The sequence below is a fragment of the Lepidochelys kempii genome, chromosome 9, assembly GCF_965140285.1.
Source record: "Lepidochelys kempii isolate rLepKem1 chromosome 9, rLepKem1.hap1, whole genome shotgun sequence".
In the NCBI taxonomy this organism is placed as follows: Eukaryota; Metazoa; Chordata; order Testudines; family Cheloniidae; genus Lepidochelys; species Lepidochelys kempii.
In genome coordinates, this window is record NC_136388.1 from 53,233,459 (window position 1) to 53,254,283 (window position 20,825).

At 44.6% G+C, this 20,825-nt stretch overlaps 1 protein-coding gene across 11 annotated transcripts in view; it reads right to left on the bottom strand.

Moving 5' to 3' along the window:
* Window positions 1–2,578: 2,578 nt before the first annotated feature.
* The window catches only part of CEP63 (centrosomal protein 63), a 51,367-nt gene continuing 33,120 nt past the window's right edge, over window positions 2,579–20,825 (bottom strand). For 7 of the 11 annotated variants that reach the window (XM_073360361.2, XM_073360357.2, XM_073360352.2 and 4 more), the window contains 5 exons: window positions 15,067–15,264; window positions 12,443–12,529; window positions 9,981–10,186; window positions 8,206–8,524; window positions 5,688–5,921 (listed from right to left, as the gene is read on the bottom strand). In XM_073360361.2, coding sequence (XP_073216462.1) covers window positions 5,763–5,921; window positions 8,206–8,524; window positions 9,981–10,186; window positions 12,443–12,529; window positions 15,067–15,264 — 969 coding nt within the window. In that variant the 3' untranslated portion in view covers window positions 5,688–5,762. Of the gene's footprint in view, window positions 4,084–5,687; window positions 5,922–8,205; window positions 8,525–9,980; window positions 10,187–12,442; window positions 12,530–15,066; window positions 15,265–20,825 lie in introns of those variants that run through there. The other 4 variants (XM_073360355.2, XM_073360359.2, XM_073360360.2 and 1 more) reach the window with 4 other exon arrangements.

Here is a 20,825-nt window from a genome sequence, read left to right on the forward strand (position 1 = left end):
GGAAAGCTGGAGTATTGCCATAACAAGAGTAATCTGTGGAACTTTGGCTCTATAGAAACACACATTATTGCTAATATCCTATAGGAACCATAATTTTGATAGATGTCCTATTCATAGAGGAACTTCCATGCAGAAGGCAAGAGGAATAGTCTGGTTGGTCTCACTTTTAATAGCTGATGAAAAAAAATTTTTTAAAAAGCACCCCACAAAATACACTTCACTTTCATGAAAATGTCAGTGTGCATATACTTCAGTATATTCCAAGGGGTAGCATTTTGTTTTAACTTGATTTTTTTTCCCCCAAAACAACGAAGTTATAATTTCTTATTCTATTTCTTGCACTCATGGAACAATCTGAGCTCCTTCTGTTGGCAAAAATATTGTTGGGCAATTCCTTTTCCAGAATGCCAGTGAAAGCAGTGCTTGGGGGGACTGCGTGCACTGTGCTGTGGTGAAGGGACTCCGTGCAGCATCCAGGAGCAAAGTAAAGCTGCCCTCAAACAGTCTACTGTCCCTGGCCTATGGCAGGTCTGGGTGGACTGCCAGCTGCTCCCCATAGAAATGCTACTGGTGCTAATCCTAGCCAGCAGGGAGCAGATTCCCTGGAGCGCAGAGTACATAACACAGCAGGGATGCAGACAGAAGAAAGGGAAACCCAGGGGTATTCTGTTTGCTCTGACGAGCTCTGTGAAGGATGAGCCAAGACTCCTATGACACCATCAGTGTGGGCCGAGGAATACCTTTTCCCTTGGACCACAGCTTTCAGCTGGAGAAGGTCACAAGGTTTGACAGAGCCCTCTTGATTTCATAGAAGTGGATCCTTGCAGTGTTTCAGCTTCACCCCATTGGGTGAACTGTTACCTCTCCAGCTGGCCTTCAGCCGTGGGGAATTTCAACATCTGAAATGACTAGTTTGGCATATTCCCTTACACATGTTCCATCCAATAACAGTGGCATCAGAATCCAATATGGCCAGAGTTGGGAGTTGCCAGTGGGAGATAGGAGCACAGTAGCCTCTCGAGTGTAATTCCAAGGGTCAGTCCTACAGCCTGCTATCATTCCCAGCAAGTACTCCTGCTCAGGGTCCAGCAGCCAGCCCCATGCCTCTACAGACCAGGCCAACACATAGCTACACACTGCTCCCAGAAGCCTATGCTTGCCCCCAAGGTCTAACCTTAGAAAAACCCCTGCAAATGCCGAGAGGGAGACAAGGCTCTGGCTCCTCTTCCCTAAAATCTGCTTGTCACAAGAAAGTCCCTAGACCTTCACCCAACAGATAAGGTGGCAGGGGGAAGAGAGTTGGAACTGGGGCAGGAGAAGCCCGAATTATTCATATAACAGATGCTCAGAGAGCAATAGCAGTAAGAAGAAATTGCCCTAAAGTAAAAGTAGTTTCTTTGTACACATTCCCCATCACCTATCACGATAACAGTCTCCAGGACTCATTTTGTCCCCTAGGCTACAGGATACTGTTATTACCCTCAATACAACCAGTCAATTTGTTTTAGTCTCTCTCTCTCTCTGTGTGTACACCCCCACTCCTTGGATTAAGTAGACACATGACCTAGATGCAATATCACACATGGATAACGAACAATCTACTGTACATCTGATGCCCTCTCACATATCTGGTAAGACCACCATTAAAAGTCTTGCCAAGATGGCAACCTTTCCCTTTCACGTGGTGCAGACTAGAAATCAAGGCACGACTCACTACAAATTGGGTTCCACATACAGTATTGTTTTTAATTAAACAGAAGGCAAACGTCTGGCTCAGCCTTGCAACTGTGTAAGAAATTCTTTGGTGTTATTAAAAAGGATGAGTTCAAAGACAAAAAAAACCCTCCAGCTTCATTAATTATAAAACTGCTAAGACCAAGTAATTATTCCGAGGGGATGTTCAACATTCAGAAGGCATAAATGAATGCACGGAAACCCTGCAGCCCCAGATAAAAGTGCCATAAAGCCTGGACTCGCTGTGCCATCTCCCTCCAGGATAAACAACCCTATTCCTCCTCCTCACAAAACGACAGGTACACTTTACAGTTTTATAGCGCACATTATTGATACATCAACTCTTCCCACCAATTCAAATGGACTATTATCCTTCAGTCTGAAAGGGGACTGGGAGAGTTTCTGTAACCCTGTGCCATGCAGAGGAGTAATTACTCTGAGCTAAGAATTCACATTGCCAGCTGTTATTTGCTAATGTCAGAGGTCTCATCCTTTTTGATATTGGTAAATTATTCTACACACATACAAGTGAAGAACTTTGATAACTGCCTCTCAGCTCCTCCATTTATCAATTATTATAGCTAATTGCTTCAATAATGGCCCAAATGTAATAGCGTATTTAGGCAGAGTGGATTTGATTTAAATCAAATTGATTTAAATCACCAAATCATGATTTAAATCAATTTGATTTAAATCACTAGTCAGGAAGACTCGATTTAATCATGGATTTCTACATAAAAGTGCATTGTTGGTTGTTATAACCTTAATATATACTCTTCACAACTCAGAGATTGATGTAGGTTTCATTTTTAGAAGGTACACAATATACATTTTTAAACAGCGATTTATTTTGAAAACTTTTCAGATTAGTTTTACAGCTGTATCAGAAAATGAATGATTGCTTGGTTATTCATTTACCAATGGTAATTGAAGCAGATATTTATGAAGTCATTGGGAGGTGAACTATCTCCAATTCAACAGGTTAATCATTAATATTCGGAGGATTTTCTTGCCATGCTGTATTAGGAGGAGATCACCACCAGACAGACATGTAAATGGCTTTATTTAACTAAAACAACAAGGTTAAGTATTCTGGATTTTTTTCTTCAACAGCAAACATATTTTATATACATATAATATATATAATAAGAATTAGAATTTATAATCCCTATTCCATGGTGAGATATCTTTGAGCTATAATGTATCTTAATTAAAACTATCTTTAGATTGCTTTTTGAGGAAAAAATTATCAAAAAAATCTGATTTAAATTAAAAAAAAATCAGATTTTATTTAAAAAAAATCATTGATTTTTATCCAGCTTGTATTTAGGTGCATGGGATGTTGATGGAATAGTATTTTCATGCCTTTTATTACAGTGCAAGCAAATGGCATATTGCCTTTGATATCCCCAAATGAGTAGGGATAGCTGTCATCTTGCTTTGTTTTGAGCAGTATATTGGCTTCATATCTCAGAATGTGGCTGTATAACCTGACCTGATGCAACTGGGGTGATTGCTCCTTTCATGGCACAGTCTGTCTGTTAAGTTTCTTTCCTCTCTACTTACCACCCACAGCCTCCATAATTGGGCATGTTTAGTGTTGCTCATCTGCAACCATCATCTACTTCAGGATTTACCAAGTTTTGCTAATCATAGGGCAAACTCCTGGCACCTATTGGAGTCAATGGGAGTTTTGCCACTGACTAGATAATGGCCAGGATTCCATCACCCTAATGTTTATATACTCCAGTTCATGGAAGCCTTGAGATCCTTTGCTATTGTTGCCCCTTTGGCCTGAGTGGTTAGCCGATATATAGGGCCTTGTTGAATTGTTTTCATTGACCTACCTCTGCTCCAATTGAAGTCAGAACCAGAGGAGAGTCAGACCATCACTATGCATGCTGGAAAATCCTGCCACCACAGTGTGACTTCAGGCCCGATATGTTATATGGGAAAGGGAGTGTCCATAATAAATATCACATTGAAAAAAAGGGCACTAGGTCCCATTGTGTGACAGAACAGACTCTGGAATGGCTCTAGAACCATCATTCACATTTATCAAGGACAGCTGGTGGGACCCACAAATCCTCCACATTTTGAAATTCCCCAGGCACATGAGGAGAGCTCTCAAAGATGCACTGACTTATAGTTGACGGGAGGGGAGGAGAGTGGGTGAGGCAAAAGCTTCCAACAACAGAATATAATCGCCTTTGTTTCGACAGGCATTACTTACCACCTTCACTGGATGGTCTGGATCAATGGAGCTGATTATCACTTACGGCAAGTCTTCATGGGGTCTGTGATTTCAGGTCTTGTCAGCGTGTAAAACTGATGAACAGTTGTGAAAAACTAATAAGGACAGAGAGAAACAGGGAGTGGCAAATGTGGGGATGGAGATGCTAATACAGCACAGTGTACATTTTAAATCAGACTGCATTTATCAGTCAAGCTATGCAGCAGGGTGCGGAGTAGTGTGAATCAATGCCCACCTGGACCATGCTCAGGGAACCCACAGCCTTGCCAAGGAGGGACAGGATGAACATGAGGGGAATGGAGTCTGAGCAGCAGGAAAAGGAAGCACAACAAAGGAGCAGGAGGAAAGACAATGGCCAGGATCTAGGGAGTTAGGTGTGCAACTCACATTGACTTTCAATGGCAACTGGGAACCTAACTCCCCTAGGGATCTTTGAATCTCTCACCTAATATATAACAGGGGCATAAAATTCTTTCTGATTGGTCAGCTGACAATTTATTACAATAACTTTGACTCAGTGGCCTATTCATTGTGAGGACTCTTACTGGAGCCATGTGGCAGCATTAGCTCACCACCTTGTCACGTGACTGGGTTAGCCAATGCGGTCCACTTTATAAATGAGGCTAGTACATAAAACAAAGGAGCTGGTGAGGATAGATTAGGAATTCATTCTTTATCAACAACAAAAGCATCAAGCTTGGTCTCCAATCTGTTCCCTTAGATGTGACAGAACACACACTGAAAACAGTCAAGGACAAGTGCCTTAAAATGTACTCCTCCTGTCAGAATGAAACGACTTCTGAGAAGCTATCTGGCACACTGACCTGACTCCTAAAACCACTCTTACAATTCCCACCAGCTGCTCAGTGCTCTCTAAAACAGCTGTTGTACAAATATAGTGGCTCTCATTCATGTGTGTTTATCCCTTACACTCTACTTCACCTTCTGTTCCCACTGCTCCTTTTTTATATCCATCACCATAGTGAGAATTCTGCCACCTTTCCTTTCTTTGTTTTCTGCTTGTGTATTTTGCTGCTTCAGTATCTGTGGAAGCAATTTAAGAGCAAGATGGAATCGTATGGAAATGAACAGCACAGCACGCAAGCAGCCAGGTGTAGGAGTTGCATGAAGCTCCAGGAAATATTTACCAACAGTACACTAGGAGACGAGAGCCTCATTTGGAAAGTGTTTTCTCCCCCACTTAGGCCTGCTGTGTACCTTGTTTTTTGAAAAGAGCATAACAACCTCTTGGAAGCAGATGGTCAGATTAATTCCCTGGAGATGGTATACAAATGAAAACTCACTGGCTGAAAGATTTACTTTGTGCCTTTTTTTTTTGGGAGGGGGGGAATGAGAATGGGAAAAGGGATTTTTCCTGTTTTGCTTTTATTTATCTTTTTTATAGATATAAAAATAGTTTTAAATAAATAGTTTACACTGGAATTTGCTCCGGGAAGACATCACAATCTCCATGACAGTGAACACACACACACACACGCACACAGTCTCTCCTAGAACAGAGACCTCTAGCCTCCTGAGCCAGTGTTTCAGATGGAGATGTACTTTCACCAGCACAATCACTCCCGCCAGGCAAAGTGTTTTGCTCCAGAGACGAGCACAATTTCCTTGGTTTCCACACTGCTAATTCAGCTTGGGGAATGAGGAGACTTCTTTCCTGCAAGCTCTGAGTTATATTAGGTTCATGGGTACCTCCCCCTCAGTTTGATGTGGTTTAATTAAACCAGTCTTCAAATCCACAGACCTTGAAGAACTGTTACTTCTGGTGTGTGAACTGTTTCACTGTCCTTTCGCTCTCCCTTTTCAGTTCCTCAATGTGAGCATCTAAGCGTTCCAGGATGCGCTGAGATCTCACTTCTTCCTCCTCCAAAAACCTTGCTGCTATTGAGCCAATCGGAGCTGTAGGCAGGGGGCACTAAAGGAAAACAGAGATGTTAACAGGGCTCATGGGCACAGAAATAAACTGCAGCCGGAGGCTTCAACACATGCAATATTCTGGCATTTGACTGTGAGGGGAAAAACAGTGCATTTAATTCAAGTGAAACTGTACTGAACCACAAGCAGTTTCTACATGTTGAGAGAACCTAGAATCTAAGTTATGTCATTATTGACCTTTATTGAGGTAGCAGATTAAGAATCTTAAAAGGTCAGCTGGAAACAGCGACGTTCTAAAAGTAAGGCCCCGGGCGGCTAAGTTAACAAATGACTTAGAAGCAGAAGCCCCATTGGAAGACCTATAGCTGGGATGTCTGCTCTTAAGTCCCTTGCCACACAGCAAGGGGCTAGATTCTGAATCAGAAAGGGACAAGGCCCTCAGGACGCCGCAAAAAGCCAGAAGTAATAGGAAATCAATAATGCAGAGATTGGGTGTGCTTCCAGCCTGTCTGTCACAGTAAAAGAGTGCCAGCCTGAAGGTCAGCAAAAACAGGATTCCAGCCATACTTTCAAAAGGTACAGCACTACATGAGCTGGGCCAAGTCAGGCACCGGGGTCTCATGCTTAGACAAGTCACTGATACAACAATACAGTCCTATTTTGCTAGTTGTGGGGCACACAGGGAGAGATACTGACTCTCCAGGTAGCTTCAGCCAGGCTCCAACAGCAGTGAAAAATCCCATAACACTATCTTGGCGCATGTAACTGCTCTTCATAACAAGGAATTCGCATATCCAGGGCTGGGTGGGAGCTACTATTGCATGGAAAATGACTTCCACAGTTACCTACCCGACCACTGCACTTCTAGGGGGAATCCTGGTCCCTGGGAAGTCAGTGGTAAAATTCCTGTTGACTTCAATGGAGCAAGGATTTCATACTCAGTGCTGAACTTTCTACACAGCTTTAGGGTAACTCAAGACTATGAAAGAGGTTATATAAAACCACTGTCTAATGCAAGTCTGAATCATTACAATGGTTTTATTACGTGAGTTTAGCCACCTTTTCCCGTCCATATTACTCACCCACCCGCCGCTGCCTGTCTCTTGCTACTGCGGGAATGAGTTTCTGAGCAGACTATGAAGTCCCTGCTTTCTGTTAGGTAATGTTCAAGGAGGCAGTACGGGTTTGTGATGCACAATTCCCATGTAGCTGGGAGGAATGTGCTGAGCTCCCATCACACTCCTATTCAGCCAGCCCTTGTTGATAAATTGCCATGTGTTCTTTCAAATAAAAAGAGAAGCTGGTTCTGCCACTCACTTGCTTCCCCCAGACAGCTCACCCCCTGAAAGGGGGACATTTCGAAGCTAAGTTTTAAACTACATTAAAAATGAGGGGAGACTTTCAGAGAAGGGAATGTTGGGGGAAGGGAAGGGGAGGTAAAATATGAGATCAGGAAGGAGCTGTTGTCCATCAGGGAAAGCCTGCCTTCAATTTCTTGGTAAGAGAAGACAACTGGGTGAAATCTAAGAGGCTTTCTCTGTATGTGGAAATCACCAAGACAGAAAATCCTGGCCTTTCACGGATATGCAGGGGCTAGTCTCATCCAGTTTACTGCCACTTCTCCAATCACCGTTTTTTGGGGGTTTTTTTGGTGACAAATGCTGCCTGCTGGCAACCTCCCTTTCTCTACTAATGCTGTAGGGGAGTGATCTACCAGGGGCAGCCCTTTAAGAGCCATAAAATGGTGACAAATTACAGTGTGTGGGTTGCAGAGAACCAAAAAACCCCATGTGCCCTCCAATCAGTACTAGGAAAAATATGTGAACTAATTGCCTACCTCAGAAACTTGATTTCATCCCCCCCATCCCCTATATTTTCAGCATAGCAGTTTTTCCTCTCCTACAAAATATTAAATGTCTGAGCCAAGTTTCACCAAACAGATACTGATACAGAATATTTAATAACTGAAGCAGGTTGCTTCCGTCAGTTGGTACACAACTCCAGTATCAAGGGAGAAGTTCACTACAGGCTGAACCAACTCGGAGTTTAGAATTCGTATTTCAGCAGAAAGTCTTGCCCCAAAGTGTTCTGGGAAATAATCTTATTCCAAACCGTCATTCTAGTTATTAGAGTATTCATCATCCCAGTACTATTAGTTTTCCTGGCTTTGGGTTACAATGTACCTCTACGTGCACACACAGTATAGTGGTGTTTAAAAGGTGGTCTCTGAAACCTGCTTATATTTGTCATATAAGAGAATAGAGAATCCTGACTATATCCCTTCTCTCTGAACAGTGACCAACAGCTCCTATATTACTACTTACCAAGGGCACAAGTTCTCTCCGTTGACTGGAGACTGACTTCCTGGATGTATCGTCAGTGAAATCTTGTTTTCCATCCAGCACAGGGGACAAAGGGTCTGTTCCTGGCAGCGAGTCAGAGGACAGGGATTCCTTAGAGCTGCTCCTACTGACATGGGGGTTCGATCCGCCTGATGCATCTGACACAGCGCCCATCCCAGGCAACACATGGTGGGCTTTCAGATTCTGGATCTCCCCTTTGTAGTGCTGAATGGTCTTTTCAAGCCTGGCCTGCAGTTTCCTTTTTTCTTCCTCATGTTTGTGCTGCAGCTCCTGGGTTCTTCTGGAGAGCAGGACAGAAAGCATAAATCTAAAATCAGGATAGTTTGGCTCTGTTTTACAGATCTTATGCAAGGGCTTTTTCTTGGAAAAGTTCAGAGAGGTTAGTCCTCACTTTCTTAATAGGCTTGGCGATTCAAACTGGCTGCTATCACTTGTTTTCACAAGGCCCCAGAAGTACATCCAGTCTCCAGGGAATTCACAACACCACTTATTCTATTGTTCTAGTCATTTGAAGTATTACAGTCTGTGGCACATCCTATTACGACCACAGCTTCCTGTACCACAGCTAATTCCTCCACAAAAACCAGTACAAGTTAACTGAGGAGAATGCATGCATGCTTCGAATATGTGCTAATTTTGCTACACAAAAGCAGCTAAGCATAGCAGCAATAAAGAGCACCAGTAAGGGCATGTCTACACAGCCTTCAACGGTGAGTTAGCAGTAAAGGGAAATCATGTCTTACTAATCTATTAGAGTTCTTTGAAGGGGTCTACAAACATGTGGACAAGGGGGATCCAGTGGACATAGTGTACTTAGATTTCCAGAAAGCCTTTGACAAGGTCCCTCACCAAAGGCTCTTACGTAAATTAAGTTGTCATGGGATAAGAGGGAAGATCCTTTCCATAGATTGAGAACTGGTTGAAAGACAGGGAACAAAGGGTAGGAATAAATGGTAAATTTTCAGACTGGAGAGGGGTAACTAGTGGGGTTCCCCAAGGGTCACTCCTAGGACCAATCCTATTCAACTTATCTGGAGAAACGGGTAAACAGTGAGGTGGCAAAGTCTGCAGATGATACTAACCTGCTCAAGATAGTTAAGACCAAAGCAGACTGTGAAGGACTTCAAATAGATCTCACAAAACTAAATGACACTTTACAGGGTATTCAGATTCAAAACACAGAGGATCCCCCTCTGGGCAAAACCTTAAAGTTACAGAAAACAGGAATAAACCTCCCTCTTAACACAAGAAAAATTCACATAAAACAAAAAGATAAACTAATCCGCCTTGCCTGGGCTGGATGGACCTTTGGTCTGACCCAGTATGGCCATTCTTATGTTCTTATGAAGGTGCAGCTTGGGCTCTGAAGTCCAGCCCCATTCCCTAGACTTCAGAGCCCGAGGTTGCACAGTCAAAGCGCAGTCTAAAAAGTTACTTTTAGACTGCTAGTGCAAGCCCCACTAATCCAATTCTGTCAACCCAGGCTGGGAGCCCCACTGTCAAATCCAAAATGCTGTGGAGACGTAGCCTAAGATGCCAGCTAGCACTGCAGAACAAAGATAACAGGGACTAAAAGCTATTGCTCCATTTAAAGCACAACAGCAAATTCCAGAATGGTCTTGTGTCAGAGTTTTGGGGTAGATATTCTGTACAAATGTGGCATCAGAAATCTATTCGTGTGCCTTCGACTTTCCTTTGTAATAGAACAAAAAACTGTCCCCATGCCATGCTCTCACCTGCATTCTGTATCCTTGATCTCAGTCACTTTGCTTTGCATTTGCTGCACGATGCTCTCATACTTGTCCCGACAGACCTGAGTGGAGAGCTCTAACTTCGCTCTAGTCTCTGCCAAGTTCTTCTGCAGTTGCTGGTTCTCAGACTCTAATTTATTTAGTGCTGTGGTGTAGCTTTCTTGAATGTCTGTTACATGGACATCTTTTGCCTAACAAAGGGAGAGATGTTGAAGTCAATCCAAACTTGTATTTTTCAGGATTTTTACAGAGATAATCTAGATCCAGAGCACAGATAAACCACGTTCTTCCTAGAACATATTCTAGGAGTCCCATTTTAAGGAGTGAAATTTCCAGGCTTTTTACTAGCAATACCACCTCCAGAGGGTAAATCAACTGCTGCTCTCTTATTGAGTCTGCAACCAGACAGAATGAGCTAAACAAGCAGAGATGTGAATTTCCTTCATTCATCTCACTGAGAGTGAACTTACAAGCCAAATTTGGGAGTCACTTAACTGCTAAATGACTCCTCAGGCACACCCAAACAAGTGTTTGCGCACTGGTGCGGCTAGATGTACTAGGCACCTTCCATTTATTTGAATGGGCTTTACATAGGGAATGACTTCTTTCCTGCTGCAGCAAAGTGGCAAAGTAAGGACTTGGGACTGACAAACCTAGAATTCTGCCTCCAAGAACATATTATAGACAAAAGAAACTCCCTCTGTGCAACCCCTCCCCTCCACACACACACGTAACATAGCCAACGCCAGGTCTGTGGGCATGAGCAGAAATGTATATAGTTCTGAAATACGACTTCCAATCTTTTCTCTGAGTTTCACACATTAATTACTTACGTTGTTAAGCCATTCAAAAGCAGGAATGGGTTGTTTGTACACAACTATAGTGATTCAGTTTTTGACATCTAGTTCTCTCCCTGCCCCCTTTTCTAACTGGGGAAAGGAAATTTCTATTTCCCAACTGTTTTTCCTCTATAGACTTTCCCCTTCTTTCTTTTTGTCCATTCACAGACAACCCCAAAGCTGTACCTTGGAAAAAGTTCAGAGACCACCAGTTAAGTCTTCAACTTGCTGATAGGCTTGGTAATTCAAACTGGCTGCTATCACCGTCTATTCCATTCTATTCGGGTTCTTACGATGCCCTTATGTCCACAGTATCTCAGCACTATCTAGTTGTGCATTAATCAATGAGACTAACATCTGTCACATGTGATTTGTTCTCTTTCTCATCCTCTACCCAGGTAGGAGAATTGTGTATGCAGCATACAATTGTGTGTTGGTGGGGTTGTCAGGGTTGGTGTTTTTTTTTGAAGAGGTCTGTGAGACTCTGGGTTTATATTAAAGAAAGCAGGTTGGACATGTGTGCCTAGCACTTCAATGGGAAATGGTGAGGTTTGGGATGGTCTTTAGTTCCTGGGAGTCTCAGACTGGCCCCGGAGAAAACTATTTCTCTTGCACAAACTGCAGACTTCCGACAACTTAGTACGTTTTAGAGCTGGTTGAAAAACAAACATTTGTATTCTCCATAAATAAATAAAATGCCCCAGAAATATCTTCCCTCGGAATGTTTCTGCTACTTCATTTTAGTGTCACTGATTTTACTTTCCTGTGCATTGCACAGGTGGGGAGTAACCCAGGCTGAAAGGATGTTTTGCTCTGAGAAGTCTCTGCATTAGTGACCAGTATATTCCACCCTTTATGCTAAGCCCCATCTTTCTCTCCCTCCCTATTATTCAGAACTGCCACCCACAGCGACATCTAGTGGTAGCAGCAAGTCAAATAGATTTTCTGTAAATTTACATGTTTTTCAATGCCACATTCCACCAGTGCCTACTGACTAAAGAGAGGGGGGAAAGTCTACCAAATTCCCTCTCACCAGGAAGTAAAATGTATTTTCAGTGCAGTAGCTGCAAGAGCCAGAGTACTTATAGCTCTCAAACTTGTGGAGGAGGCACCAGGGATTTATAGTTAGACTCTTGAATCTGCTCAGAGCTTGAAGGCAAGCTGATAAAAACATGGCATGTACTACAATGTGATGACAGGAGACAGCAGGAGCCAGTGGCTAGGGCACTGAACCAGGGATTGGGAGTCCTGGGTTCTATCCCCAGCTCTGCCACTGGTCTGATGGGTGACCTTGAGTAAGTCACCTCCTCCTTCTGTGCCTCAGTTTCTCCACCTGTGGATAATGTAACAGGGATAATGAAATCAACCTCCTTTCTCAAGTCCTTTGAAATCTACTGATGAAAAGTGCTGTATAAGAGCAAGCTATCATCATAATCTCTGGGTCTCACTTTCCTCAACTGTACAATGGAAGGGAATGATGCTTACCCAGTTTTATCAAGCACTTGGCAGCCTAGGTGTGGAAGGCGATATAAGCACTACTACTATTGCTACCATACAGCCCACCACCAGGACACTAGGTCATCTGAATTGCTATTCCACATTCCATACCCCCAACACACTAGACTCCACCTTCTGCAACATCTCAGAGAGGTGACGGTTCTCCAGCCTCAGGGTTTCCAAATGAACCAGAATCACCTGAGAAGACAGGATGAACACAAATAACTAATCAAAGACCTACATGCTATCTTTTCCCACTTTTAGCTCAAATGCTAATGTAGCTTAGGAAGAAAGTTCTGAGTTGTAGTCCCCACTAAGTTTGCAATGGCACCTGTACAACTTATTTAGTATACACAGTTCAAGCCATCCTATTTTCACATTGGTTTGTAGGATTTTATTGCCCGAGTCTAATTAATGTAAGAGATCTCAAATTGAATTCACAGAATCATAGAAATGAAGGACTGGAAGGGACCTTGAAAAGTCATCAAGTCGAGCCACCTGCACTGAGGCAGGACCAAGTAAATCTTGACCAGGAGTTTGTCCAGCCTGTTCTTAAAACTCTCCAATAATGAGGATGTTATAACTTCCTTTGAAAGCCTATTCCAGAGCTTAATTACCCTAATAGTTAGAAAGTTATTCATAATATCTAACCTAAATCTCCCTTGCTGCAGATTAAGCCTATTACTTCTCATCCTACCTTCAGAGGATATGGAGAACAATCAATCACATTCTCTTTATAAAAGCCCTTAACGTATTAAGGCTGTTAATCAGGTCCCACTCAGTCTTCTTTTCTCAAGAATAAACATGCCCAGTTTTGTTGACTTTTCCTCGATAGTCCAGATTTTCTAAACCTTTTATCACATTTGTTGCTCTCCTCTGGACTCTCTCCAATTTGTCCACATGTTTCCTAAAGTTTGGTGCCCTGAACTGGACACAAAAAGAAAAGGAGTACTTGTGGCACCTGGACACAGTTACTCTAGTTGAGGCTTCACCAATACAAGCAGAGCAGGACAATTACCTGCCATGTCTTACATTATGACGCTCCTGTTAATACACCCCAGAATGACATTAGTCTCTTTTGCAACTGCATCACACTATTGACTCATTCAGTTTGTGATCCCCTATAATCCCCTGATCCTTTTCAGCAGTATTACCACCTAGTCAGTTATTCCACTTTATAGTAATATCATCTGGACCACAATTCCCTGGTTTGTTTATGAAAATATCACGTGGAACTGTGTCAAAAGCCTTACGAAAATCAAGAGGTATCACTTCTACTGCTTCCTCTCTATCCGTCAGGCTAATAACCCAGTCAAAGAAGGAAATTAGGTTGGTTTGGCATGATTTGTTCTTGATAAATCCATGCTGACTATTCCTTATAACCCTGTTATCCTCCAGGTGCTTGCAAACTGATTGTTTAATTATTTGTTCCAGTATCTTGCAAGGTATCAAAGTTCACTGGGTCCTCTTTGTTCCCCCTTTTAAAGATAGGTACTATGTTTGCCCTTCTCCAGCCCTCTGGGATCTCACCTGACCTTCAGGAGTTATCAAAAGGGAATTTCTAACTGTTCTGAGATTGCTTCAGCTAGCTCCCTAAGTACCCTACGATGAATTTAATCAGGCTCTGCCAACTTGAATACATCTACCTTATCTAAATATTCTTTAACCTGTTCTCTCCCTATTTTGGCTTGTGTTCCTTCCCCCTTGTTAACATTAATTGTGCTGAATATCTGAAGCAAAATAGTCATTAAACACCTCAACTTTCTTGATGTTGCTTCTTAGCTCTCCTTCCCCTCTAAGTAAAGGACCTAGTTTCCTTCATCTTTATCTTGCTCCTCATGTATTTATAGAGCCTCTTCTTATTGCCTATTATGTCCTTTGCAAGGTGTAACTCATTCTGTGCTTTAGCCTTTCTGATTTTGTCTCTCCTTGCTTGTGATTTTCTTTTGTACTTCTCCTAAGCAATTCATCCATGTTTCCACTTTTTGTGGGATTCTTTGTTGATTTTCAGGTCATTACAGAGCTCCTTATGGAGCCATATTGGCCTCTTAATATTCTTCCTATCTTTCCTTCGCACTAAGATAATTTGCATGGAGATCAAAATATGGATGGTTACTAAGAGGGGCTCCAGTTTGGATGGGATCACGAAGCCTTCCTCTGGTAATCCTCATTTGCTCATAATCTCCAGATCTACCTCAATGAACAGACTGACTTTCCAGAGACAGCAGCACCATTCTGCTCTTGTTTTAAGAGTCTCTAAATTGAGCTGAAAGCTGCTGCTACTTTGGTACCACATGGAACAATAAGTTGGTTCACCTTGATCAAGCAGAGATTGTCAAGAGTTCCTCTTTGCTCAAGGAAAGCTTCTCTACCCCTTTCCTTCCACACAGCTGACAGCCTAGGATAATGCCAGAGCTCCATAGACAGCTACAATAGGATCCTCCTCACCCAAATCAAACTCAGAAATTTTCTACACCCCTTTTAGAAGGAAAGACGAGTAATGGCTACAGGTTTGGTTAGGAAAGCAAGAGGCTGTGGGGGACACAACAAGGTTAGACAGCTTCCCTGGGAGGCTCTCCAGTCCCTTGCTTTGATCATGCCAGTCTCTGGATCCCACGGCTAAAAACACAAGAGGGAAGGAAAGCATTAGCTTAGCTGAAATACAGGACTCTGTGCTGCAACCCTCAGGGCCCCAAGGGCTGTGGATCAGAGGAAGAGCCTTCAGTCATTTTTACCCTGTGCTCCACAGCTTTTCTCTCTGCTCTTTCAATCTCCATTCTCATTCGTTGCTCCATGTCAGAAGTGGACCCGCTGGACGAGGCGATAGCAATGTCACGCTGGTGCAGCACCTGTGTCAACTGGGAGATCTCCTTTTTCATCCCTTCTAGCTCACTGCTATGAGTTTGTTCAGCCTGAGACAGCTGCTCCTTCAGCTGGAGAGAGATATGTATGAACCACCCATGGATTTTTAAAGGACAAACAGCAAGAAAGCAGATGTGCTGACACATGAGTTATGTATAATTTTAGCACTGGCTGGTGCAGAGCTCTATGCAAGCTTCCTCGGAATCTTCTGTTAACATACTTCAATCCTGACTTATAACAAACTAACTATCTCATCCCTTTGGTGGTCTTCTGCTTCCCCAGTTATCCGTTGGGGTAAGAAGTGGGTTGTGAATAAGTACCCACTGCAGAGCTTAAGCCCGTCAAAAGGGCTGAACACTCACACCCCTCATTGATAGCAGCTGTGAACACTTAAACCTTCTGAAAATCAGCCCACAGATCTCAACCTATCTATAAAGTGCCATATCTGTAGTAGAGATGTAAATATCCGTTTAAAAAGTTAACCATTTAAACAATTAAAATTATGTCATGTAATCAGCCCCGGGGTTGGGGGTTAATGGTTAGGATCAGTTAACCGGTAAGACTAATGCTTACCAGTTAACCGTTCAGTATTTTACATCCCTAATCTGACCTATTTCTACAGCACCACAGTCTGTCTATCTAGATACCACACAGCACTCATCACTGTAGTATCTCACGGCCTCCCAAGTACTTAAACATAGAAATAATAGGACCACCACTTTCTCTTTCCTCTTCCCCAGCCTGTGGAGCTGTTTGTGTGTGTAAGTAAATAGGCATGTCTAAGATGAGGTGTCTGTGTATGTGAAGAGCTACATAGAAGAAATGAGATTTCCAGTACGGTCTGAAAGGGGTGTGGTGACTATCCCTTACTTCTTGGTGGGAACAAAGTCTGTAGGCTAGCTCCTGCTCCTGGGAAAGTTCTGTCTGTCACACTGACAAGCCTAACCCCAGTGGCATACTGTTTCACCCTCCCAGCAGGATGTTGCTGTTAAGGTCATAGTTGCGGGGGGGGGGGGGCGGGGAGATCTCTCAGGTTGCTAGGACCAATCCCATGGAGGGATAACCCAAATATGAGCGGTGTATTCCATGGGGAGCCAGTGCCAAGGGCAGAGCACTAGGGTGATGCGTTCACTGCAGACGGCTGCTGTGTTCTGGGCTAGCATATGGCTGTGTACCTAGATATCTAGACGGATACAAACTCACTCATTACACTTACTACCCTAAAACATGTTCAGATCCAGATCTCAAGAAGTGAAATGGGAAGCACATTATACCACTGGGCCTGCTAGATATCACCTCCTCATCTCAATTCCTTCTACTTTTGCGAATCTGCTGTCATAACCAGGGTCAGAATCGCTCTAAACACATCCCCTCTCAGGAAGGAATCTACAACCCCACATATATGGACAGGATATACGACAGTTAGCCTCACACTAATGTCAAAAAACAGCCACAGTTCTCTGGGTGTTACTTTCTGCACAGAACTATACCACATTTTCCTACCTATAGTAAAATGGAAAAAAAGGTTACCTACCTCTCATAACTGGTGTTGCTCATGTCCTTTCCAATAGGTGCACGCGCACCACGTGCACGATCATCAGAAGGGTTTTCCCCTAGCGGTACCCGTCGGGTCGGCTATGGATATCCCTGGAGTGGCGCCTTCATGGCGGCGTATATAGCTCCCTGCCAACCCGCCACCTTCTCAGTTCCTTCTTGCTGGAATACTCGGACAGAGGGGAGGCATGTGGGATTTGGAATGAACATGAGCAACACATCTCAAAGAACAAACACTTACGAGAGGTAGGTAACCATTTTTTCTTCTTCGAGTGATTGCTCATGTGCATTCCAATAGGTGACCTCCAAGCAGTTTTCCTGGAGGAGAAGTTCTTCCTGAGTTCGCTTGGTTGCTGGATGCAGGACTGCCCTGCCGAAGGCTGCATCGTCCCTCGCCTGTTAGGTGATGGCGTAATGCAACGTGAAGATGTGGATGGAAGACCGTATTGCTGCCTTGCATGTATCCTGGATAGGGACCTGTTCCAGGAATGCTGCGGATGAAGCCTGTGCTCTTGTGGAGTGCGCCATCAGCGAAGGGGCTGGAATCTTAGCCAGGTCGTAGCACGTCCTGATACAGGACGTGATCCACGATGAAATGCACTGGGACAAGATTGGAAGCCCCTTCATTCTCTGTGATTGCAATAAAGAGCCGTGGTGACTTATGAAATGCCTCTGTGCCCTCAGTGTAGAATGCTAGGGCACGACTGACATCCAGGGAATGGAGCATTTGCTCTCTGTTACTAGCATGGGGCTTAGGGAAGAACACAGGCAAAAATGTCCTAGTTCACATGAAACTGGGAGACTATCTTTGGTAGAAACATGGGGTGAGGGCGTAACAGCATCTTGTCTTTATAAAAGACTGTATAGGGAGGCTCGGAAGTCAGCGCTCTGAGCTCGGAGACCCTTCTAGCCAAGGTTATGGCTACCTTCCAGGAAAGGTAGGACATAGGGCAGGTCACCATGGGCTCGAAAGGCGGCCTCATGAGTGCAGACAGGACCAGGTTGAGGTCCCACTGGGGAATGGGCCGTTGCACCTGGGGATAAAGTCTGTCCAAGTCTTTGAGAAACTGGCCCACCATGGGATTGCTGAAGATTGACCTACCTGCTGCTCCCAGGTGGAAGGCAGAAATGGCAGCCAGGTGTACCCTGAGAGATTATATTGCCAACCCCTGCTGCTTGAGGTATAGTAGGTAGTCCAAAACAAAGGGAATTGGCGCTTGCTGTGGAGGGCTGCCCCTCTGCAGAGACCAGATATGTGGCATGCGTGGAGGGTTTCCTACTTCCCAGCAGGTCTTCCCTCACTGGGTCCGAACACTGAAGCTCAAGCAGATTCAACCATGGAGTTTCCACACCGTGTGGTGGAGGGACTCCAGGTTTGAGTGTTGCAGGCGGCCATGGTCCTGTGTAATGAGGGTCGGGCGCACAAGAAGGGCTTGTGGTCTGTCCACTGAGAGGTTCAACAGCATGGTGAATCAGTGCTGGTGGGGTCACGCTGGCACTATGAGGATCAAGGAAGCCCCTTCCTGGCGAGTCTTGAGGAGGACTTTGTGTATGAGAGGGAAGAGCGGGAACGTGTACAGCAGGTGACTCGTCCACAAAAGGTGAAAGGCGTCCGTGATGGATCCTGGGCTGTGGTTCAGAAACTAGCAGAACCGCTGGCACTTCCTGTTGCTCCGCATCGTGAACAGTTTACGTGGGGAAAGCCCCATCTCTGGAAAATCGTATGCACGATGTCCAGCCTGAGGGACCATTCGTGATTGTGAAACGCCCAGCTGAGGCAATCGGCCAGCTCATTTTGTACAGGCTGACATATGCCCCAACAGTTTCATGCAATTTCTGGCCATCATTGTGGGGAAATCGGTGAAGTTTTTCAATAATGTCCCTGAGTCCTTGAAAATGCAGCTCGGGCAGGAATGCCCTGGCCTGCATGGAGTCCAAGAGAGCTCCTATGAATTCTATTCTCTGCATCAGGACTAGTGTAGATTTGGGCACATTCAACATGAGGCCCAGCCTGAGGAAGGTGGCCCGAGACAGAGAGACATGCTTCACAGCCTGTGCTTGCAACTTGGCCTTCATGAGCCAGTCGTCCGCCACACACTTCATGGATACCCAGGAGGGGCACCGAAAGCCCAAATGGGAGCACCCTGAACTAGTAGTGCTGGCCACTGACCATAAAGTAAAGAAACCGTCTGTGGGCCGGAATAATGGAAATATGAAAGTACGTATCTTTCAAGTCAAGGGTGGCATACCAGTCCCCTGGATCCAGGGAAGGAATGATGGAGGCCAGAGAGACCATGCGAAACTTTCTTCCGGCAGCTCACGGAAGCTACTAGATCGCATGCCCTGATTCTCATGGGTGACTTTAATTTTCCTGATATCTGCTGGGAGAGCAATACAGCGGTGCATAGACAATCCAGGAAGTTTTTGGAAAGCGTAGGGGACAATTTCCTGGCGCAAGTGCTAGAGGAGCCAACTAGGGGGGGTGCTTTTCTTGACCTGCTGCTCACAAACCGGGTAGAATTAGTGGGGGAAGCAAAAGTGGATGGGAATCTGGGAGGCAGTGACCATGAGTTGGTTGAGTTCAGGATCCTGACGCAGGGAACAAAGGTAAGCAGCAGGATACGGACCCTGGACTTCAGGAAAGCAGACTTCGACTCCCTCAGGGAACGGATGGCCAGGATCCCCTGGGGGACTAACTTGATGGGGAAAGGAGTCCAGGAGAGCTGGCTGTATTTCAAGGAATCCCTGTTGAGGTTACAGGGACAAACCATCCCGATGAGTCGAAAGAATAGTAAATATGGCAGGCGACCAACTTGGCTTAATGGTGAAATCCTAGCGGATCTTAAACATAAAAAAGAAGCTTACAAGAAGTGGAAGGTTGGACATATGACCAGGGAAGAGTATAAAAATATTGCTCGGGCATGTAGGAATGTTATCAGGAGGGCCAAATCGCACCTGGAGCTGCAGCTAGCCAGAGATGTCAAGAGTAACAAGAAGGGTTTCTTCAGGTATGTTGGCAACAAGAAGAAAGCCAAGGAATGTGTGGGCCCCTTACTGAATGAGGGAGGCAACCTAGTGACAGAGGATGTGGAAAAAGCTAATGTACTCAATGCTTTTTTTGCCTCTGTTTTCACTAACAAGGTCAGCTCCCAGACTGCTGCGCTGGGCATCACAAAATGCGGAAGAGATGGCCAGCCCTCTGTGGAGATAGAGGCGGTTAGGGACTATTTAGAAAAGCTGGACGTGCACAAGTCCATGGGGCCGGACGAGTTGCATCCGAGAGTGCTGAAGGAATTGGCGGCTGTGATTGCAGAGCCACTGGCCATTATATTTGAAAACTCGTGGCGAACCGGGGAAGTCCCGGATGACTGGAAAAAGGCTAATGTAGTGCCAATCTTTAAAAAAGGGAAGAAGGAAGATCCTGGGAACTACAGGCCAGTCAGCCTCACCTCAGTCCCTGGAAAAATCATGGAGCAGGTCCTCAAAGAATCAATCCTGAAGCACTTGCATGAGAGGAAAGTGATCAGGAACAGCCAGCATGGATTCACCAAGGGAAGGTCATGCCTGACTAATCTAATCGCCTTTTATGATGAGATTACTGGTTCTGTGGATGAAGGGAAAGCAGTGGATGTATTGTTTCTTGACTTTAGCAAAGCTTTTGACACGGTCTCCCACAGTATTCTTGTCAGCAAGTTAAGGAAGTATGGGCTGGATGAATGCACTATAAGGTGGGTAGAAAGCTGGCTAAATTGTCGGGCTCAACGGGTAGTGATCAATGGCTCCATGTCTAGTTGGCAGCCGGTATCAAGTGGAGTGCCCCAAGGGTCGGTCCTGGGGCCGGTTTTATTCAATATCTTCATAAATGATCTGGAGGATGGTGTGGATTGCACTCTCAGCAAATTTGCGGATGATACTAAACTGGGAGGAGTGGTAGATACGCTGGAGGGGAGGGATAGGATACAGAAGGACCTAGACCAATTGGAAGATTGGGCCAAAAGGAATCTGATGAGGTTCAATAAGGATAAGTGCAGGGTCCTGCACTTAGGACGGAAGAACCCAATGCACAGCTACAGACTAG